This window comes from Salarias fasciatus, chromosome 23, assembly GCF_902148845.1.
Source record: "Salarias fasciatus chromosome 23, fSalaFa1.1, whole genome shotgun sequence".
Lineage (NCBI taxonomy): Eukaryota > Metazoa > Chordata > Actinopteri > Blenniiformes > Blenniidae > Salarias > Salarias fasciatus.
Window position 1 is genome coordinate 28424298 of NC_043766.1, and position 23746 is coordinate 28448043.

Consider the following 23746-nt stretch of genomic DNA (forward strand, 5'->3'; position numbering starts at 1 on the left):
TGGAGTGAGAGTGAATGTGTATCTTGACAACGTGAGTGAGTGTGTGTGTGTGTGTGTGTGTGTGTGTGTGTGTGTGTGTGTGTGTGTGTGTGTGTGTGTGTGTGTGTGTGTGTACCAAGGGAGAGGATCTGCCGTTTGGTGTGCAAGGGGCGAGCCTGGTCGAAGGCCGCTCTAAATATACCTCTGAGGGGGGCTCGGGGGCTCGGCAGAGAGGGATGGGAGGGTGGGAAGGCGGAGAGTGAGAGGGACTCCACCTTGTTGAGCTGGGATCAGTTCTACCTAATTAACTGCTACAGAAATATTTATCCAGGCTGCAGCTCGTCCAGCTCTCATGATGTGTTTATGTGCTCTGGATGTGTGTGCAGGCTGGACCTGTGAGGGCGGGTGATGTTCCCGGGTGTGTGTGTGTGTGTGTGTGTGTGTGTGTGTGTGTGTGTGTGTGTGTGTGTGTGTGTGTGTGTGTGTGTGTGTGTGTGTGTGTGTGTGTGTGTGTGGTGGAGGAGGCTCGGAGGGCTGGGGAGGGAAGGGGGGGGGGGGATGCCAGGGGAGTTGGCTTGGGCATATCTGATTTCGAAGTATTTGTGGTAGTGAAGGGGGGGGGGTTCGCAGGATTCAGGATTCAGGCTCGCCTATCCACACTAGTGTCGGGATCAAATTCGAAGGGGTGCTGGGTGCATAACCCTGAACCACCCCCTCCCCCTCCTCACCTCTGCTCATATCATCACACCCCCCACCACCACTCGCATACAGTCCTGCTTCAGGGTTGTACATGAAATAAGAGAGAGTGTATCCTGTGGAGGGAGGGGCTGAAGGTTTGGGGGTAACGGGGGACTGTTGGAGAGGTGGCATTACAAACAGACAGCTGGGCTCTCAGCACTTTCAGGCAGCAGGGTGACAACTGACACAGGTGCAGTGCAGTGCAGTGCATTGTGTGTGTGTGTGTGTGTGTGTGTGTGTGTGTGTGTGTGTGTGTGTGTGTGTGTGTGTGTGTGTGTGTGTGTGTGTGTGTTTGGGGTGAGGCAGCAGAGCACCTGCTGCAGGGTTGTTTGTCTCTAAAAAAGCCCACCTTCTTTATGTTTACGCGAACATTAAGCTGGGTGGAGGCACTGAACTAAAACGTACAGAGGAATTAACGACACCAGCGAGCTCAGACTCAGTAAAACAACAAATTCCAGATAAAATGGAAACACAAAAATATGAGAAAACACACAATTTACCTCATTTTTTTTTTACCCCTCGTACAACTGAATTGGCTTTGAATACACTACTTGACAAACACGTGCAGTAGTGGGCTGTTAAGTGGCTGTGATGCAGGATGTGTTGGTACAGCCACAGAGAGAGCAGGTAAACTGCTCCGAGGCACCTGGACCCTCGGCTTTCACCTGGTATGTGCTTCAGGATGTTGTCACGTCTGTTTCTTTCAGAGTTGTGTGGAGATGTGCATTACAGCTGCTGTGGCAAGTCGACGTACTCAACATCATCGACAATGAAATTTCTTCAAAGTCATTTTCACGTTAGTCGACTCGTCGTTTCATGTCCACAACATCCATCGACTTCCTGCATCCCGTTCATGGTCAATATGAAACGCATCGGAGTAGAAAGCTGAATTCTGAACTTTGATCAAATGTCTAAATTAGCAGCGGTGGAAAAAACAAAAAACAAAAAAAAAACGAGGGCATATAAAACAACTGCACAGCTTAAACCTCATGTGAAGTATTTTCAGGAAGACTTTTCGCTGAACTGTTTGAGTAACAAGAGAAAGTTTGTGACCAAGCTGCCCTGTCCGTCTGGTTTTAACTTCAGGAGAGGTCAAACCATGGAATGAAACTTGTGGTCCATCAGGTGCAGCTACGTGACTCCAGACCACACTACACACTACACGCTACATGCTGAGGAGTTTCAGGGCTCACACACCAGCGATGCTAAATATGATTCAAGTATGGCTGATACACAAATTAAAAGCAAGTTGGAGCCTGTGTGTGCAGCAAAGGGTTGCGTGTAGACAGACAATACGCATTGTCTCCTGTCCTGTATTAAAAGTGTTGTGACTGAAGGAAAGCATATTTTTATCAAGACATCAGTTAGAGGCCCGGAAGTGATACAGCTGCCAAGCATGACAGAGGTGATGCATTCGGATGTCAGATTTAAGAAAAAAAAAAAAAAATGCACCTGTGGACAGTTACTAAAATTAACACAAATAAAATAATCACATTTGATTTTTTTTTTTTTTTTTTTAAGTAGCTACATAGCGTGGTTAATTAATTGAAAAAATAGTTAAAAGACCAATTACAGAATTTGCGCCAGAAGTTCAGGGCATGCCAGTTGGAATGATCACACTCCTCCGGCTGCTGTTGGTCAATCTGGGCTTTCCTCGTTCTGTGGATCACACCTCATCGTTGTCGCTGGCTGTTTGCTCTGCCACTTGATGCCTCTGAACCACTGTAGGCCACACATGCGAAGCGAGTATTTCAGCAGCCAAACGTGAGAACGGTATACGGTACAGGCCACCACACTGTAAATGTGGACTCTCACGTACACCTTGAGCTTGGTGTTCTGCGGGATTCTGTAAAGACTCAGTTTGAACACTTGCAGGCTGCCTGGGTGCTGGCTGGGTTTGGAAATCTTGGCATTGATCTCTCTGTCCAGGAAGCTGTTATGAGAGAGGATGCAGCAGAGATATTTAAATTCACCCACGGTCTTAAGCTGTGTTCCAGCAATAGCAATGGGTGGCTGGTGCCATGCTGAGGGGGGACACGTATGGAATAGCTCCTCTGTCTGGCACGAGCTGATACTGAGCCAGAAGAAACAGGATTCTATCAGCAAACCTGTCAACAATATGTTGTCGAGCTGATTCTGTGTGATTCACGACGGCGCAGTCTGCCGCAAAGTGTGGCTCTAGTATGATATTTTCCATTTGTCTTGGCTTTAAAGAAACCCATCCATTCTGTTCTTCAGATAAACCCCTCGTCAAGATCTCTGCGACGCATGGAAGAAGAAGCCGAGCAGTACCAGAGGTCAGACACAGCCTGGGCTCACAGCATTTGCTCAGCAATAACATCAACCTGGATGAAGATCAGACTGACACGCTAAAGGCCTTTTTTTAATACTTTCACAGTCGTGGAAACTAAACTCAGAAAGCTTAGAGATACCTGGAAAAATTATGAGACTATTCTGCAAAAAACAAAACAAAAACACACACACACGCACACGCACACAAAGTAACAACAAAACTGTTTTTTGACCATCGAGTGAAGGCTTCAAGATATTTTTTAAAATTCTGTGTGAAGTTAGCTTATAATGTCTCAGGGAATAAGGTTTAAAAGACGCACACACAATACCAAAGACACATTTCCAATCTGTTTTCAGCAAAAGGGTCAGTTAATTTCTATCAGCCTGTCTTACAATCACATGGCTTTCCTGCAACACTTTAACATCACTAAGTAAGCCACTGTTGACACGGTCCGCTTTTGGAAAATGGTTTCAGGGAGTAATGACTACTGAGTACTGAGTACCGAGTACTGCTTGTACCACAATAACCGCTGCGTGTGCGTGTTTGTACAGATATACGCGTGGACGTACGTATATGCGCATGTGTACAAGAGGAAGATTATATTCTCCTGTGTGAAAAATGGTTAATGTTAATAATGACTTACGTGTGTATTCATGGGTATACGTGCTTATCGATGTGTATATATTATTGTATAATGGTACATACATCTTTATAAGGGCATGTTAAGGTTTTATTTAATTGACCATTGTGTAGAGATGAATTAAAATAAAATGTCATTGCAAATTTTCCAAATTCATTATAGAATTGTGGCTTTGCTGCTATATCTATAACAATACAATTCTTGAAAACTGAAACTTAAAACCTAATTCATCGCGTTACTCTGTCTCACACACATACACATGCGCACACACAGAGACACACACACGGCATTGAAGAGACTGACCCCTCAAGAGACCTTATAATGACCTTAAAGACAAAAGCCATGTCTTTTAACATTTAGCCAGCTTGTTTACCCATAAGCCACCGACTCAATCCCCCCCAAGGCCATGTCTTTCCCACTCCTTCCTGTCCCATGGAAACAGGAGCTCTGCCAAGAGAGTTCATCTGATCCATGATGCCTTTACCCAACAGTGTGTGACATGGTATAGCTACACACTGTACCTCCTTGGCCTTTGCAATGAAAACCCATAAAGCACTACGTTGTCCAACATGTAGGCCATGAGTGACTGTTTCGGTTACCTTCTCCTTGGCCACCTTATGCGAGAATGGGCATGTATCTGCCTGCTTGCACGTCCCTCTCAGGAACCTGCAAGTCAAAGAGAGAAGAAGAGAAAAACCAACTATACAAACGTCCAACCGGATCAGAAAGTTAGTGCATGAGGTTACACAAGTTAAATGCAATTAGTAGATACATTCTTCAGTTCAAAACTAAACCGCAATTTAATCAGTTCGATGAAAAGTGCAATAGACCTTTTACGGTTTCACCAGGATGAGATAAACATTCAACTACTTAGTGTTCACACACGTGTCAACTCACCAAACCGACCTACCGACCTATCTACCTATCTATCATCTGTCTACTAACATGCTGATCAGTTCATACCACAGGTATCCATCATGTCCGTCCCATATATCTCTACGTATCCATCTATACATCCATCCATCTAATCACCACACGTGCATCCTTCCATTTGTCCCACATATATCCAGACATATTCATTGATGAGTGAATGGAACTGTTCCAAACTGTGCGTCTTTGCCCTTGTACCCCTCTACCAGTCCATCTTCTGACTACACTGGAGGTCAAGCGATGTTTAGCGTACCTTGTGCAGACGGCCACCTTGTCCCGGTCGTGTATGTAGGGGCAGCTGGTGCCGCGGTTGCATTTGCCGAAACGGTTGTAGTACATGCAGTACTGCCTCGGCTGCTTCTTCTGACGGGCGTGTCTGATGATGGCGAGACTGCGCTGGACGGCGCGGCTGGTTCAGGAAACAGACAAACCACAGGTATCTATGATCAGCCATTAGCAGCTTGTAGTGACTGAAGAAAGCTAAATTTAACATTTCAGGCCTCATGCCTCGTCCCTGTGAAGGTTTATCAGTACTGTAATGCACATTTTAATTTTAACAGATTCTTTTGGCTGTACACCTCTGAGCTGACAGTGATGAAAGGCAATTAATATGGAAAGGAGAGAGCAGAGGATCAGATGCAACTGTCTTGGCTGGATATGATTTCATGATGGTGGCGCTGCATGAAGAGGGCCAGCAAGACAGCCCATATATAACTTCTGTTAATTGAAAGCCTTCCCTTTACTCTCTTTGGTGGGCAGCATTTGCAGATGCAGCCTCATGTACATGACAGGAAAGCAACTGGAAAATCACGTTACCTGGCTAAGTTACGAGTGCTGGAGGCTCGGAGCAAGGCAGGGCTTAGATGCGAGTGTTGAAAGCCGGGAGAGCGTCCTAAACATGGAAGGAGAAAGACAAATCAGCAACTTAGATCAAGGCTGAATCTACATTTTCTGGATCTCTGGTTAAGATGCGCTTTTTTGTTTTAGGATCCAAATTAGTTGCACAATGATTCTTCCTACAGTCCAGCAACATCATGTGTACATCCAATAGACTGAAGCTCATAGGTCAGAAAACACAACAGCACAACAGCCTTGTTTCGATAATCTCAAGAGGCGTTTGTTTAATTCCTCTTCAAGACACATCTGAAGGAAAGCTTACACCTGCCTCTCAAAGATTCACTTAACAAGGTGATGTGGTTAAGACAAACTTTGTAGATGTATAAAATGCATTCTATATGAAGCTGGTTGTTGCCTCCATCGATCTGGAAAGATCATGGGGGGGGGGGGGGGGGGGGGGGCTTTGCGCCGTGGGTCTTCAGTCAGGGAGCTGCAGCATCGAGTGTGGCTGTAGAGGGTGATATGGGATCTGCAGATCCTGCCGCCGCCACTGCAGATGAACTCTTCGAGGTGTGGTGGGGATGTCAATGATCTCCGCTGTTTGCGGAGTCTTTTCTCCCCATCGGGTGTCTCTTCTCTCCTTGCTGTTCTGATCACATCCTGGATGGTGGTCCGCCAATCGGAGCTGTCGGAGGCGGCTGACTCCAGGTGGGAGGGGTTGAAGCCTCCAGCCTTGAGGTTGAGGAGAACCTGAGAGCTGGGCGTCCCTTTGACACGTTTCCAGTAGCCAGCTCCCCGTAAAGTAAGTCTTTGGGGATGCGGCCGTCGTCCATTTGGGTGACGTGGCCAAGCCACCGCAAGCATCTCTGGGTCAGGATGGCAAACATACTGGGCACATCTGCTCTGGCCAGGACGTCGATGTTGGAGACACGGTCCTGCCAAGTGATGCCCAGTAGTCTGCGAAGGCAACATTGGTGGAGAGCGTTCAGCCAGCATTCCTGACAGGAGTAGAGGTCCATGCTTTGCTGCCGTTGGGGGTTAGCGTGGAGTTGTCCCAGACACGCTTCGCCAGGCGGGCCATCACTGTCGATGCCTTGCCGATGCGTGCGTTCAGTTCGGTGTCGCGGGAAAGGTTCCTGGAGATGATGGACCCGAGGTAGGGGAACTTGTCCACCACCTCAAGGGTGTGGTCACCGATGTTAATACTGGGATCACTACTGACATCCTGACCCATGACCTCAGTCTTTTTGAGACTGATGGTGAGGCCAAACTCAGAGCAGGGACCAGCAAAGCAGTTGATGAGACGCTGGAGCGCTTCCTCAGTGTGGGCAACAAGACCAGCATCGTCAGCAAAGAGCGGCTCCCTGAGGAAAATGTTCGGCCCCTTGGTTTTTGCTCTGAGGCGTGCCAGGTTAAAGAGGCCTCCGTCGCTCCTGGTGTGGAGGAAGACGCCGTCTTCAGAGTCCCGGAAGATGTAGCACAGGAGCAGGGAGAAAAACATGCCTAAAAGGGTTGGAGCAGGGACACAGCCCTGCTTCACACCGTTCTTGATCAGAAAAGGGTCTGAAGATGATCTCGAACTGGACGACGCCGTTCACGTCCTGGGGGATCGACTTGATCATACTCAAAAGCTTGGTGGGGGGGGGGGGGGGGGGGGGGAATCCAGTTTTCTGGAGGAAGGAAGACAGTCCATCCCTGCTAAATGCTCCCATATGAAGCATAACAAAAACAATAAAATTCTGAGAATCCACCATATTTGAAAGAACTGCAGCTGTTTTTTGGCTTGTGTTGTAGCTTTTCATTGGTTTTTGAGTTCAAATGACCATCATGGTGCTATTTTAAGAGAGAAATCCAATCTAAAATAAAAATTCTAAATAAACATTATGGTAACTCTACACTTAAAGCTTAGGTATTACTAAAGTCACTGCATAGTGTGTTTGTGCAGGCAGATGCAATACCGGCCTGATATGCAACTGGTTATTTATACTGTGGCAGTCTGACGCATTGGTGCCAAAGCCAAACGTGACGTCTCGCTCTGTGCGAGAACATCATAAACAGGATGCACCCAGTGCACTCTGCAAACACCGGTGTGCCCGTGCAATTTATCTTATTTAGCCCTCTAATTCTGGAGCTTTCTTTTGGCTGTGAAACGCTTCGCATCAAGTGTGCGCTCCGGTGTGGACTCCAGCGGAGCGGCATGACGGAATCCTGTGGCTCGCTCCCAGCAGCTCACGCAGCGGGGAAAGATGTGAAAGGGTAACTCCTGTTCAGAGGAGACACCTGAGGCTGCCGGTGGAGGACGCAGGAGTGCGTTGGGATGCAGGTCACGAGTGGAAACAGAATCTTCAATTTCACCTGCGGGTTCAGTTGCACCACAATGTGCACAATAAAGGGGGGGAAAAAAAAAAAAGAATAGACGCAGAGGAGTGTGAAGGTGTAGAGGCAGATCTGGGCTTTAATCTCAGGGCCCTCCCTTTCGCCGCTCTGACAGATGACAACTTTATTATTTCAGATGGCAAATCCAGCCGGTCTATTAGAGAGCATGTGGACAGAGCTGCAGCAAACATGGGTGTTCACAGTCTGCTGCTTACAGGCTGGGTATCAAACCTCAACATACTTTTATTGTTTATGTTCTTACGTCTCTTAATATTTGACAATCAGAGTTAAAAAAAAAAAAGTGATATTTTGAAATCCCTGCTTATTTACTTCCTGTTAAAGAGTGCCAAACACCGGATGATTCATCGTATAGTTGAGTGTTTCCTGTTTCTGCATCCAGTGGCAGTGTGTGGAAACGGTTCCAAGCACCCCCGCCCCCTCGGTTCGGCCGTGTATGCAGCTTACTGAGGGGTCTCGTCTGCAACAACAGCAGCAATTACCTCAGATACATCAACTGTACGAGGGTGTGTAACACTGATTTACCACAGCTCCCTGCTGAAAATGTCAGTCACATTTGAAAGACACGGCCTCTACTTTGAAGGGACTTTAAGCTAAATACACAGAATCTAATACCGTGTGTTTATCTGTTTCATGGAGTCTTGGACCAAAATGTGTCTAAAGTATATTAAGCCCAAGTAACAAATATAAACACTTAGCTGAGATGCTTTCTGATTTTCTCTTTTACGAATGCATTCCTTTCGGTGAAAAATCCAGTGCTCTGTTAATGTGGCGTGGGTTTATCGAGTCAATTAATCTACATTTGATGTCCTAGTGGACTACCGTATATTTTTTTTCTATTCTGCTCGAAAGGGATACTGATAATTTGAGATCTGAGTTGATTAGAGATATTGGGCAATGGCAAGATGGGAGCCTGGAATCTTTACCTGGTTTCAAAACAAGGCTGGTACTTGAGCAGTTTATGTATGGAGGGTAAGTAGAAGACTCAGGCCAGGATAAAGGCCAGAATTCTTTGTGGAATTTTACAGGGTATCCATCGGCTCATGGGGCTTTGCCATCGGGAAAATGATGGACATCTTCATGAAGTTCTTCTCTTCAGATGGGTGCTTACAGGTCTGTAATCTGCTCCCTTTGTTTGGGTCCACTCTGCTCAGAAAGGTCTCTATTTCAGATCATGGTGGGTTTATCTTAAAGTGCAATTTGTTTCAGAATTATCTTAATGTGCTACTCATTTCTTGAGAATAAGGAGTTACTTCACTATTTGGAGTTTCAATTAAAATTTATTTCATTTTAGCTGACCTGCAAGTGTAAACACTGTCGTTGAAATAGTATTTTTTAGTTAATGATTTCATTTGAGTCTATTTTTAGTCTTCTACACTCGTATTTTTGATCATTCTGTCCTTTTTGTTTTAAATGAAAAAAAAAAAGTAAAATAAATGACTTTGCTCCTCATGTGTCCCAGAGAATACACAGAGAGACACCAGGCAGACCATTTGTTTCTAGAAACACTGTCTACAGTTTTTTTAAAGGATGTAATGAAACTCGGGGTTAAGTACTTCTGTGGCAAAGACAGTGATAGATTATAAGAACAAGGGGTCACGATGAAGGGGAATGAAGGAACGGACCAGGATCTCCCCGGGAGGCAGTGGACTGGGTGTAAAGCGAAACCCTTCACGGCGTGGGCAGACAGCTTGAGGTGTACCAGCAGAATGCTCCTGGTGAACACCTTGGGGTGCTGCTCCACCTATTCAGGCCCAGCGAAGACCAGTTTGTCCTGCATGCTCCAGCTCTGGAGATCCAGCATCTTCTTCTTGTCCTCCGACAGTCAACTCACCCTCTGGGTCAGGAACTACATCAAGTCCCACAGTTCTCCACTGTTAACACAGCCACCTGCTGCTGGCCAAACTCCAGACTCCTGAAGCTCATGGTGAAGCATCTCCATCGACGCCAGCCGGGCGTCGCATGTGTCCGGTTTGTCATCAGGTGGACGATGCAGCAGCAGGTGGGGAGCGTCCGGGCGGCTCCTCTTGGACGATGAAGCCATGGTGTCCTCGTCCAGGCTTTGTGAACATATTTATGGCTTTGTTTGAAGAAACGATGTGCATTGAGTTTTAAACTGACCAACTGAGACTCAGTATGAGAGTTGAGCCTTGCGCCTATCCTGACCAGATCACTCAGCTCTCCGTTCTGACAACAGCACACACAATCTCCCGCAACAACACCAGTACCTGTTCGGTTGATTGACAGGCTGGCCGGTGCTGTGCGAGACAGCCTGTTGGCCGAGACCCTGTACAGGGAGTCATCGATCCAGCACATCTGGGTCCCTCTCCAGTACTGGCTGAACGACAGGTGCGTGTTGTAGGGAACCCGATGACGTCTCTGGAGGAAACTCCTGCACACAGTCAACAAAAATGAACAAAACATATTTTATAATTCAGCTTTTCAGCTCAACTTGGGGAGATGTGACTTACAAATGTGACATTTTAATCCCTGCTGTGCTTTGCCTATAGTTTAATCTGTAATCCTCGCCTAACTTTCACCCCCTTTTGACCCATTTTGCCTCCACTTCCTCCACATATGTCCTCTTCTCACTTTCTGTTTCCTTCTTGTAGCCCCCCCCCACCCTCTCTCTGTCTCTCTTCTTCTCTCTCTCGTGCGTTTTCTCTCGATCTCTCCTCCCATGTCACAGCACTCTGTTAAATTGCTCCTCTAATGGAAAGGACGGCAGTGTGGAAATGGAGAGAATTGAAAAGAGGAGAGGAGGAAATCAATGAGATAATAGGCAGGGCAGGGGGCCAGAGCAGCCGGGTTGGCCCCTACACTGGAGTGTGGAGACCACACACACGCGCACACACACGCGCACACACACACACCACACATACAGTATGTACAGTAACACACAATTGCAGGCCCCCACACACGTGTTCACTCAGTAGGTGAGAGAGCTCGTGTGTGTGTGTGTGTGTGTGTGTGTGTGTGTGTGTCTGTCTGTGTGTACGGGCGGGCGGCGCAGGGGTTATGGCGATAAATTGCGCTGTCCTGTCACTTCTATTTGGGGCGGATTGGGGCTGGTGTGCAGGGCGCCGCTGGAGGTAATTTGCTGCCGTATTTCAGATGGGCTGGAAATGGGTTTAGAGCGAGAGTTCATGCCTCCCATTACAGAGAAGAGAGAGGGTTACCCCCGGACGCACGCCACGCGCTAAACAACTGACATGGACGCTGCACCGCTGCAAAACAAGGAAGAAACGGAGTGAGCGCCGGCCGCTGGAAGCGTCCGCGCGCACGGGCCTACCTGACCGTGCGCCATAACTCAAGCGGCACAGACACTCGGTTTCACCGGTACAAGATCAGTGGCTGCCCTACACAGGGCAACTGCAGCCAGGGGAGCCGTAATGGAGGCTAATGTTGGAGCGCTGACTGCCACCCAGGGAGGCTTAAACAAGGAGCGTGTGGCCCGGGGAGCCACAATGGAGGTTAATGGGGATATGACATGAACAGTTAACACAGACGGCAGTTAACCCTGACATGGAGCTACCGTCGGGAGGAGGTGGCCAGAGAGCGGAGCCGCGGGGAGATTCGCTGTGGGGGAGGGAAGGGACAGACAGACCCCGCCAAATACTGTCAAATGAATGTCTGCCTGAGTGAGGAGTGAGGGAGAGCTGCCGCCTCACTCCAGGCAAAGACTCACTCCACTCCAGTTCGCTCTCACCAAGCGGGACGTTTTGCTTTCATTTCTTTTTGTGTGTTTTCAGAAAAAACCAGTCTGCTAACGGCAGAAACACAGACAATGACTGACCTGTGTTAAAAGATTATGGCCGCACATGGGGTTGTCCTGTTGCTAGTTTTTTTTTTCATCACTTTATTATGAGCTCCTTTGTTTCTCACACTTCATCTGCCTGTCATTGTGTCATCGACCCCTCTGTCACTGACAGTTCTGTGGGAGCGATGTCGTATCTGAATACAGGAAGAGTTAAATGCAGAGAAAGAATTTCCCCAAGAAGGATCAATAAAGTACACAAATATCGTTCTCCATTCTCATCTTCTACATCGTCGTCGGTGTCGTCGTCTTCTTTGTGTACGGTTCGATTTGTGTCTGAATGGACACTGATGAATAACACTGAACTGGGAATAAGTTGTCCTTCCGTCTCCACCGCACTCCCCCGTCATGCACTACGATCACAGGAAAACATCAGTGTTTCTTCTAATCTCACAACCTAACCCTAACTCGTTATACCGCAGCTTCAGTCTGTGGCGTCTTTAACAGAACAAAGTTACTGAGTATCATCAGCGTGAACTCACAGTTACCATCCAGACATTTTCATCCCAATGGCTAGGAAGGTGAGAGTTGACTTTTGAGATACTGTCACAGCCTTTAGTTGCACCTTGGTGGTCTTTTATTATCTGGCTGGAGTGACTGTGGGCTTCACCAGGTGGGTGCCCTACAACTCCCCTCTCTTGTCTGCAGGGAGAACAAGAGACTAATTATCTGGGCACAGTAATGTTTTGCAGTTTTTATTTTTTCGTTTTTGTTACTTTTAGATTTGGAAGTTCCTCGCTTGCGTGCCTCCAAATTAAAGCAACAGCAGCATCTGGCAATCAGCCAGTCATTCAGCTCTCACCTGACAGTGAGAGCTTGTTTTATTAGAAACATACAAACAATACCATCATGACTTTATTATCACAGCTTCCTTTTTTTTTTTTAATCCCTGATGGATTTTGGGTTAAAGTGGAGCATTGACAAAATCATGTTATGCCACTTTGTAGCGTCTGAAAAATGACTGAGATAAAACCACCTGTGAAAGGCAACTATTATCATTATATAATCAACTGAACATGAACGTCAGCTTGCTGCTTGATCTAATTGTTGTAGTGATGAGCCGAGTGCTTCATTTGAGCATAAATTAAAGTGCAGGACTTTTGCGCTACTGTACAGACAACTGTGTGAATGAGTTTCACCCTCGGGCCGCACATCATTAGTGAAAACAGCCTTTGTAGGAGCAGATTACCGACACAATAAGGTAATCTGCCAGTAATGGAAAGGAAAAGGAAAACAGTCTACGCAGCACAGAAAACCAAACATTAAAAAAAAAAGAAAAAAAAAAAGAAAAAAGAAACAAAACAAGTAGGTTTTTTCCTTCACTGCTTCAGCCCAGCAGACGTTCGCTGTCTGGTATCATAAGGTGAGTGTTGCTGCTTCGGATGACGTGCAAACTTCCATTCAGCTGGGGTGAAACTTTCACCGACAGGTGAGCTTCAAATTAATCCGATTTCTTTGTTTCTGTGCCAAAATGTGCAAGGAGAACACATTGGAATGTCACTACTAAATCTCACTTCTCTGGCTTGGTTTTAATTTTTTTTTGGGGGGGGGCAATGAATAAACTAAAAACAATCAGAATAAAACAATCAGGTGGAAATGTGTCAGTGTTACACAGGACAACCTCTGCTACATGCAGTTATACAACAGCCATTCTCCAAACACGTCTCCAACTCCAACCAAATTAAATACCAAATGCCTAAAAACGAGGATTCAAATGGTGAAGGCATTAGTCCACATTGAGACTCCAGCTTCTGCCAAACGTTTATTTTAAAGCGATACTTCAACATTTTGGCAAATTGGCCCATTTAGCGCAATTCCTTAGTCATTTGGAACGGCATACTTACTTTTTTTGTGAAGGCGAGCTGTTGTTTATTCAGAGGCGAGTCGGGGAAGGTTTTCGGGACGGACACAATGGAAGTGGATGGTATTTTTGTTCCCCCTCGTCAAACTCATCAAATACAAAATCCAACAACCCCCAAACACTTTGGTGGACACGTTATAATCCGCATATTCACTACGTTGTGAAACACCAACAAATAATATTGTAGTGTTACGACACTGAAGCAAATACTGGGAACTACTTTTTCTTTTGAAATCACTATGCCCAGACGCCATGTTTAGTAAGTAGTTCCATTTTAGCAATCTTCGCATAAACAACTCAATCTGGTAATTTTGCATTAATATTTCACAGCGTAGTGAATGTGCGGATTATAACGTGTCCACCAAAGTGTTTTGGGGTTGTTGGATTGTGTATTTGATGAGTTTGACGAGGGGGAACAAAAATACCATTCACTTCCATTGTGTCCATCCCAAAAACCTTCCCCGACTTGCCTCTGAATAAACAACAGCTCGCCCTCACAAAAAAAGTAAGTATGATGTTCGAAATGACTAAGGAATTGTGCTAAATGGGCCAATTTGCCAAAATGTTAAAGTATCGCTTTAAAGGCTCTTGTTTTTGTTTTTGCATCACAGACAAGAGAATTAGTGCTTCAGACCACAATCGACCATGTTTTTTTTTTCTTTTACTTAATCTAATATGATTTATGCAGCAAACTAGACTTTTACTACGTAAAGCTATGGAGCTAGTTGTTTGCTCTATGAAAAGTCAACAAACATAAATACCAGCTTCCAATCTTTCTGAATATAAAAGTGAAATTGTTTAGAAAAATTACATAACACTTTTTTTTTTGTCGCTTTATAAATTACCAGTACATTTGCACAATTTTACTCCCAGCACGTGTTTCATCTCTCATTACATTTATAAATCCTATGAAATATATATTTTGTGCAATACAACCTTTTGAAGATGCCATAAACTAGAAAAACAAAGTCTGGAGGTCAAGGTAAGAGAATTTAAACTCATCACAAAAGAAGAGTTAAAAAAAAAAGTTGAAAAAAGGAAGAAATAGAGGACGGTGTAAGGGCACAAAGAAATCCCCACGAGACCTGTGTGTGAGTGTGAGTGTGAGTGTGTGTGTGTGTGTGTGTGTGTGTGTGTGTGTGTGTGCGTGTGTGTATGAGCACTGCTTTGACCATGTGATGCACAGATAAAGGAGAGCGCAACTCAGCACTACGGGCGCCGTTGATGAATGATCCGACTTTTGTTTTAGTGGCAGGGAAGAATTTGGAGGGTCGCACGGCTGCTCAGAATAATGCTGCCCTTGTCTATTTGTCTGCAACCCAAGCATTAGTAAGCTCATATTGGGAAACAGTTACCCTTGAAACAGAGCGCAGCAAAAACAGTCATCTGGCTAATTCCGACCCTGAGAGGCTGCTGCTCCTCTTCGGCCACTTAAAGGAAAGCAAAGAGGCGTCGTTACAAATCATGAAGGTTTAGAATCAAATGCACAGTGGTAAGATATAGCACATGAACTCTTTTCAGTTTCCAACCTTCATGCATTAATTACTGGTGAATTTTGATCCAGTCTTCATAAAAGTCACAAGAATACAATGTGCTTAACCTAATAATACAGAAACAGGTTTAATATTCAACGTTTTCATCAAACATGTTGACGGAGATGTGTGGAGCGCCGGTCAAAGCAGTGAGTGAATAACTGGTGCTCAGTACTGGCTGAACCTCCTTTTACACATTCAACTTCAACCAAGCCCTTTCAGACTTTTCTTCCTCAAGAACATCTTCAGCTCGGCCATTTTCATGGGATGCTGGGCCTAAATGTGTCTCCTCAGATTATTTCAAAGCATCTCTGTGAGATTCGAGCCTGGGTTCTGACTGAGACACTCTGAAAGACAGAATTTTTGTTTTTGTGTAACTTTTATGTGGCAATTTTTTCCCCCATGTTTGTGTTGTGTTGTGTTTCCCAGGTACACCTGAGCTTCAGCTGCCAGCAAATCCATCCTGACATCGTGCTATCAGATTCCTGTAATGCCTGCATGCTCTTTCCAACGTGAGCAACTGAAACTTACTTCGATCAGTAAACAAAACACTTTCCCAGCCATGTTGTCGAGTTTCAAGGTGCTCTTTGGTAAACTTCAGGAATCATGCAGTCTGTTGCTTTCATTTCAGTCCATTCCACTTTGATGTTTCTCTGTGTGTTAGACGGATTAACAGACACGTTCCAGTCCTTCAAGCCTTAAGCTGTTACTCTAGAATTTTCCGTTTCTTTTTCTTTTGTTCCGCATTCTGCCTTTGGTGCTTGGGCCTGGTGTTCAACTCTATCCAATATCTTTCAGTTTTGTAACCTCTTCCAGCTTTATGCATCTCAATTCACAACTGTCTTCAGAGATGTCATTCTTGTCAGGCATGAATCACATCAACAGGTGCTTCCTGTGAACGGCACAATCAAAAGTTTTGAGCGTTTTTCAGAGGACAAAGTTGCTGTCAACATGGGCCCAAGTTAGTTTTCCCCTGCTTTTTTATTATTATTTGGACTCCAGGTTTGCTAACTCCTGACTTCAACTAGCTGTTATGGAGTCATCAGCTTAGTCACTTAATCTTTACACCAGCTGTAAGAAAGTTAAATGGATTTGTTGGAATTAAAAACACAAAATAGTCCACTTGTGTTTGTGGTATTAGGTTAAAAACATAGAGAAAAGTTTGAAAGTATAAATGGTTCACACACTATTTCCTGTCAATATACCTGAAAGCTAGAAAAAAAACCTTCATATTTAATTGTAAAATTAAGCTCTATGTGTGTATTTGTGAGGAGTACAATGGCAAACGAGATGGAAGATGATGTGGGTGGCAGATGAACGACCGATGTGATAAGTAATGAGCAAATGAATGAATGGCGGAATAAAGAGGGGGATGGATGTGGGGAAACGAGGAGAGAAGTGAAGAAAAGAGAGCACTGGTTCACTTTATTGCCCAGTCGCTTACATCCTGTACTGATCGATACTGAAGCACTAAAGGAGATGAGCGCCTGGACCAAGAGAGTGTGTGTGTGTGTGTGTGTGTGTGTGTGTGTGTGTGTGTGTGTGTGTGTGTGTGTGTGTGTGTGTGTGTGTGTGTGTGTGTGTGTAGATATTTATACACACATTCAAAGAGAGTATACTTATTTGGACTTAGGATGTGTCGTGATCCTGGGGCTTTAACATTTACACTAGAAAACAAAAAATGACGATTTTATTAATCAGACTCACACCCACACACACAGGCGCAAACACGGTGCAGAAACAGAGCAAACACTGCGTACAGAACATTAATGTGTGGCTGAGGGGAGAAAAAAAAGGGCCGGTATGGGAGAGATGAAGCAGGGCTGTAATTTATCCTGAAATGTGCATGTTTTATGGCTTTCTTAATTCCACTCCTGCTACTATTAATGGAGTTAATGTTGAGATTATATCTATTTTCTGGTGAAGGCGACTGAAATACTGCAGCCGATTCCCCGCCCCGTCAAACCGCACCTCTGCACTAAATCACCCGCTGGAATCGTTATGGCTGAAACTAGGTGAGAGCACGGCATGCTGGGTAGGGAGAACCTCACTTCCTGTAGGTCTGGGAGAAAGAGATTTACTGGAGAAGGCTGGACGGGATGGTTGAGCTGAAGTTTGACAGACTGTACTTTTAGGAGACAAAACAGTGAACAAAAGAGAAACACGAAGGTCAAACTTTGCAAATTTAACTTAATTTGCTCCAAAGGAAGAACGCTCACTGGAGGGTTGAAGCTTACAGCATGAAATTGTTAAGGACTGGCCAGAGAAGTATCTAGTCTGGGGGTAATTCTGCCTTCTTTACAGTTTCTCCCTGGGAGTCTATAACAATAGATGCTCCAAACCTGTAAAACAAACTGGCATTTAACAGTGAACCGTGGCATTTAAATGTAAAAGAATTTCACAGAAAAAATAGACACATATCACAGTCCGAAGAATGAACTATTCTTATAATTAGATACATTTAAATTTCCAGCAAAGTATTCAGAGTAAGTGAGATGGACATACAGGGTGCAGGTACAGATCCAAACCATCCAGGCACATGGGATCCCCAACCCCCAACGACAACCACACACTCAACCCAAGATGGCCAACCAACACAGATAAGACATAAGACTAACACTATCCCCTACTGGGGGGGGGGGGGGGAAGAGAGAGAGAGAGAAGCCACAAGCCAAGAGTGGGTGTCACCCAGAGTTCCAGGACCCCACTGGCCAGGACCCAGAGAGGGGAGTCCACCGCACAACTCGGAGCCAAGCCTACCCCACCGTCCCCTGGCACAATCCCACCAAAACCAAAATGGCTGCGATTGCCAAATGCCAAGTGCTTCATGTGTCTACAAACATGGATAAAGTGAAGACTGAAGGTCACTTCATGCTCTCAAATTTAATTGGATTCTATGCAAAACGTGTGATTTCCTTCATCATTTGTGTTATGTAACCATGAGCACACAGGAATCCTCTGGACTGCAGTGTCTAGGTCTGGTATTTTCTTTTAAAAATATGCTCAGGGTTCAGCGACGAGCAGGCACAGAGATAAGAGCTGAGGACTTATGAGGACAGGGATCAGTGGGTCTGATAGGCCAAAGATGAAGAGCGGCACTCAGTAGTTAAGAGCAGAGAATATGAGCTCATGCTCCACTCAATAGCCTCAAATTGATAAAAGTGGCGGTGGTCTTTGGAGTTAAACAGATAGATAAGCATGAGAAAGGAGAGGGTAAGAGGATGAGGAGGTGTGTGGAGAGGGGGGCATCCCTCCCCGGGGACTCGACCTGTCCCCCTCCCTCCCTATCTCTTTCCTCACTTCCACACACTTGGTGATATTTCACAAGATGTCAGGGGGCTCAAATTGAAAATCCCTTGATGAATCAATATTTACTACAGCAGCTAAATGAATAGTAATAAGTCACCAGAGGCTGAGTCCAGCCACGAGCCGGGCTCCTCTGTCTCGCCAAATCTGGATTACACAAATGAACCCTCATCACCTGCTCATGCACAACGCGCATGCATATAGACAAAATGACTTAACAACATCGAGACACTGTCAAACTGAATGATTCAAAGTTGATCCCTACATGAGATCTGTTTAACTGATGTTTGCTGTTGATAAATTGTAATAAGGGCATGTTTTTCTCCACAGTGTTGTTTGAGGCTTGAAATGTCTGGTTTCTTCACACAGAAATGATCCACATGGCTGAATATCACAAAAAGTGATCATGTGTACAAAGTGAACGAAACACCAGTACGTCAAAATCAAGTTTACCGCTAAACTGCACATGTGCTTCAAAAGGAATTTTTCACACGTAAGCAGTGCTTTTAAACTCACACAGACACATGAAGCTGTGGCATTCTGGAAATTAATGGTGCTCCATTACTGTTCACAGTAATTTCAGCTTTAATCGAACCCAGGATTTGTGATTAAAAACATAAAAATGTATACATCTATCTACATTGCTTTATCTATGCTGAAGCCGATCCCAGGAGACTGTAGGAGAAGGCAGAGTACACCACAGACAGCTCTCCGGTCCATCACAGGACAAGAGCACAGACAGACAGACAGAGAAAGACAACACCTTGGGACAGTTTAGAGACAACAGTAAGTCTCATAATCATTGAAATTGTAATTCCTGAAGAGAGGCCAGGTCTGCTAAGGAAAACATGCACACAAACTCCCCACAGGAAGGCACAAAGCCCTGCCTGGACTTGAACTGGGACATTTTTACTCTGGGAAAGAGTGCTCAGGACGACACCACCGAGTGACTAAATGTCTCGTCCATCGAATAATTAATCTGCTTTGACACTCAGTCCAAACAGGATCGTGGCAGCAGTACGGAGAGCAAAGATGTCCAGATATCACTCTACCCTGAAACATTCTGCAGTTTTTCTAGAGAGATCCTGAGCTACTTCCCGACGGCATTCACAAAGATATGATCTCCCCAATCTGTTCTGCGCTGACCCCAGGGCTTCCTGCCAGCGCGGCGTGCTTTGTAGGCCTCTATCGGGAGACCTCTCTCAATGTGGAGAGCGGCTAAATATATTCAATAATATCTAAATTAAGTCATGATAGTAAACACATCAGCCACAAAGATAATATTAAGTAAATCATTATTTTTTGTGAGAAATCAAAAACATTTCCTTATTTATTGAGGAGTGGACAGCAACCTTACTGATGACGTTATTGTTAAAGTTGCAACAAAGAGAAGCATAAGCCACACCATAAACCAGTAACAGTTATATAACCAAATCAACATGAACTGTCTTTACCAAATGTATTGTTGCAAAGAGAAGTGCATAAATGAATAAAACCACACGGCACACTGGGAAAGCGGGCCTGGACCACGTCAGCTGGACATCCAGCACCACACCATATCTGCAGCGGCCCCGGTCTATCTGGAAAGCACACTGAAAGCCCAGGAGGGCCCCACAGGAAGAACGCAGAGAGGACCACCCCAGTCAGGAGGAGCAGGAGCAGGAGCAGGTACAACACAAGCCATCAAGCCAAGAGTGGGCAGGACCAAGAGCGCCCCAGGCAGGGACCCCAGCGGGGCGGTTCTAATGTGTGGATTAAATGTGTTGTTGAGTCCTTTTAAAGAAGAACTAAAAAAGAAAGAAAGAAGCATACTTGGTTGATCTCCTTAGGGAAGTTAATTCTCTGCATTTTAACCGTCCTCTTCATAGTTAACCTTAACTATGCATACTAGGACCAGTTGGCTGCCACAGCGCGGTGCCTGGACGACAGCGGAGTCGAGGGTCTTGCTCAGAGTGACGACCCCTCTGCAGCGAGATTCGAAACTGCGACCTTCTGATCCCAAGTCCACATCTCATGGTAACGACGGCCCAAGGTCATCATTGTTGAACAGACACAATTCATCCACATACTTTTGTACCTGTTAATCTCTCTGTACTCTCTAAGTGCCTATGTGCCTACCTGCAGACCTATGTTCCAAACTACAAGTGGACTACCTACCGACATACATTTATGCACTACCTTATTTTCAGACCCACATATTTATTGACCTATGAATATTCACAACTGCCTACCAGGCAGGTAGGCACCTTGATGAATAAAAACTGAAAAAAAAAGAGAGAGAAATGATTTGGGCTGTCATGATATTGAGAAAATGTCCCTCCCATCTCTCTCTTTCTCTGAATCACCCCTTGATGTGATGGTTTCCCTGCTGGTGTAAATTAATGTGAGGAGCTCACTGGTGTAAATGCTTTATTCTCTGGGTTATCTACTGTGTAAAAATGAGTGCCATAAATTTCCGACCTCTTCCACTCATGCCACACATGACTCACACATAAAAGACGGGGCGCTGCTCTGCACGGAGGAGCATTAGCCATTGAGCCGCATTATCGTTACCCCTACAGGGTGCGCGTGAGTGCATGGATTCGTCATCGTTAATGTGGATTACCTGGCAGACTGGATCTTCTTGGCACGCCAGGAGAGTGCGGGGTTGTAGTGGTGGACGTAGGTGGAGGTGGAGCCCGGGCGGGTCACCATCTTGTATCGCGACGTGAATACCCGTTGGTAGGCGGAGCCAGGATGTGATAAGGTGGACGTGGGATCTGGAGACAGACATGATTAATAGGTGATGAGTGAGAAGGTCCAGACATGAAAATAAGAACATGCAGAAACACGTCGTTATGAATGCATAAACCAGTGCATACCCACACAGACGGACACACAAGTTAGTGTGAGGACTCTGGCAGGTGTGCTCTTTAATAAGCTTCACATATAAAAATGAGAGGGAATAACAAAGGCTGAATTTTTATGAGTCTAATAAATCAAATGCTCCGTCTCTTCCCTCACCGCCTTCATTCCTCCTGCCCGGCCTCCCTCCTTCTGTCTCACTTTAAGTCTCATTTGTTATATCATTTTACAAATCCATCAGAGAGGAAGCTTAAGAGTGGGTAGATAGGAACAAGGAAAAAAAAAAGAAAAAGAAAAAAGAGAGGACTAAGTGTTTTTATCTATTTATTTATTTGCGTGGCTCTGAATCCATCATTTTGTTTTATGATGGCCTGAGCTGGGCTGGCACGCTCGCACAAAGAGGAGAATTTGCATTGTGGATTGTCAGAGCAGTTGTTTACATCAGTTTACCAAGATCAGACGCTACATGGCTGCAAAAGTCTGAACTTTAAAAGGATTGGAGGGGCTGGAATTGTGGAAGTTGATCTGCCTTTTTAGTCCAAACTTTTGCTTTCATAGATTTCATAACTGCCATTAATTTCTCTAAAAAATTTGGTCATTTCAAATGTGTGTCTGGAAAGACTCCTGATGCCCTACTTCCTAATCTTCAATCTGGTCAACCCAGGGATCTGCCATCCTCTACAACACTGGTTCTCAACATTCATTTCCCAAAAGCCCCTCTCTAGATTGCTTCTATAAAAGCAGGTGGACAGATAGGTGGGAAGTAAAGCACGTGCATGTGTATGTAGGCAGGTAGCAGAATAACTTAAATGTTCATGAACAGACCCAGATTTACTAACATGAGAAACCAGGAATCGTATGTGAACACACCACTTTGACATTTTGAAGAACAAAAACTTATGATGTAAAATGAGGCAGCTGTTTGCCATGATGTAATGTGAACATTGTGCCACACATTATATCTATCTCCCAATGTAAGACTCTACCTAACAACCGAATAGAAACCTGCATGAACAAACGGTGTGTTGTGTATGGGACTGTAAGGGGAGTGAGGGGCTCTGCAATGAGGCAGGTGGTCTGAAAGTCACTGATTAAAAGAATGTCAGACTAACTCCTCTGTGTGGTGGTTTGTATTTTCATAGGTAGGCCAGACATTATGCTCGAGTTTAGGAATAAAAACAATGATCACAGCTGAACTCTTGCATATCCACTCAATATGCAGCTCAGATATTGATGACCTTTGGTGTTGACATTTCTCTGCTGTATGCACAGTCTTATGACCCAAAAGATACTGTCATAGCATAAATGTTTTAAAATTAGATGTATTATTTACTATTCTATTTATTTATTTTTTATTTTTTTGGGGGGGTGCATCAAATTCCCACAAGCTGTCAGATTTTAATTAATTAAAAAAACAAACACAAACAAAAGCAAACCGATGGGACAGAAATCAAGACTCAAGGCAACATTGTTCAACATACTCTATCACATTACTCCAGTCCCCTTAAAAAAAAGAAAATGTCATTATCTGCAGTTTCTCGTCCCCTTCCTATCCATCAGTCACTGCGGTGGTCAGTGACAGCACTCAGTCTTCCTAATGAGTGAAGAAAAGACAGAGAGAGGAGAGGCGTGAGAGGGGGATAACGAATGAGTTTATGCCCCCGGTGAGGAGCTCATTTCCCATCACCTCTTTCACAAGGCTTTAATTGCCAATTGTCGGGATTGTTGCTGTTTTAATTAGCGTCCCATAACAAACCGTGACCACAAGGGCCGCGGTGACAAACAATAAAATGATTCGATTTCCACTTCTTCACAATCCCCCCCCCCCTCCCCCCTCTCTGTCTCTCTCTCTCTCTGGATCAGCTGGAGAACTCATCTCAGCCAAACATTTACTGTTCAGCAAATCACGGAGAGCTGGAAGGAGTTGCCGAAAAACTGACTTTGCGTTCAGGACGCACACCAACACCAAGTGAGGCTTACACATGTATATCTATGTATCTATGTACACATGTATATCTCCACCGTGATGCTGCTGTGCTCATGATGATGTATCTAGGTTTCACAGTGACATGACTAATCGCTTGAACACTTCTACTCTCTTCTGTTCAGTTTGTCACGTCAGTGTTACATTATAATCTCTATTCTTTCTGAGATAACACATTTCCCAAATTAACAAATCAGGACCAACAGCTACTTTGATAAAAAAAAAAAAAAAAAAAAAAAAAAAAAATTGCAATTCATGCATTTGACATTGGGCCACTCGTTTTGAAACTTCCATTCTATGGTAAGAGTCAGATGACCGATGGATTCTTATTCAATGAGTGATTACGCTTTAGCAAATCTCTTCCACATAGATGCCAATTAACAAATCAGCTCGGGCTGAAGTTGTGATACAATTCATGAAAGCTGGCAGGTGTTCAGGCTAACAAAACTTTATTTTGCCAATTAATATTCTATGAATGCACTTCAATATAAACTGTACTGCTTGTTCTGTGGGAGAAAGGAAGTGTGCCGAGGTTATGACAAAGACCTAGTGACGACAGATAAATAGAAAGGGGACCACACATGAGCTGTA

The 23746-nt window shown here is 44.8% G+C and overlaps 1 protein-coding gene across 1 annotated transcript in view; it reads right to left on the reverse strand.

The window, feature by feature from the left end:
- Window positions 1-23746, reverse strand: part of zc3h3 (zinc finger CCCH-type containing 3) — a 77068-nt gene that overhangs the window by 11534 nt on the left and 41788 nt on the right. Inside the window, exons 4-8 of the mRNA XM_030083064.1 lie at window positions 20933-21086; window positions 10040-10203; window positions 5397-5472; window positions 4834-4989; window positions 4250-4316 (exon numbers count right to left, since the gene is read on the reverse strand). Coding sequence (XP_029938924.1) covers window positions 4250-4316; window positions 4834-4989; window positions 5397-5472; window positions 10040-10203; window positions 20933-21086 — 617 coding nt within the window. The remainder of the gene's footprint in view (window positions 1-4249; window positions 4317-4833; window positions 4990-5396; window positions 5473-10039; window positions 10204-20932; window positions 21087-23746) is intronic.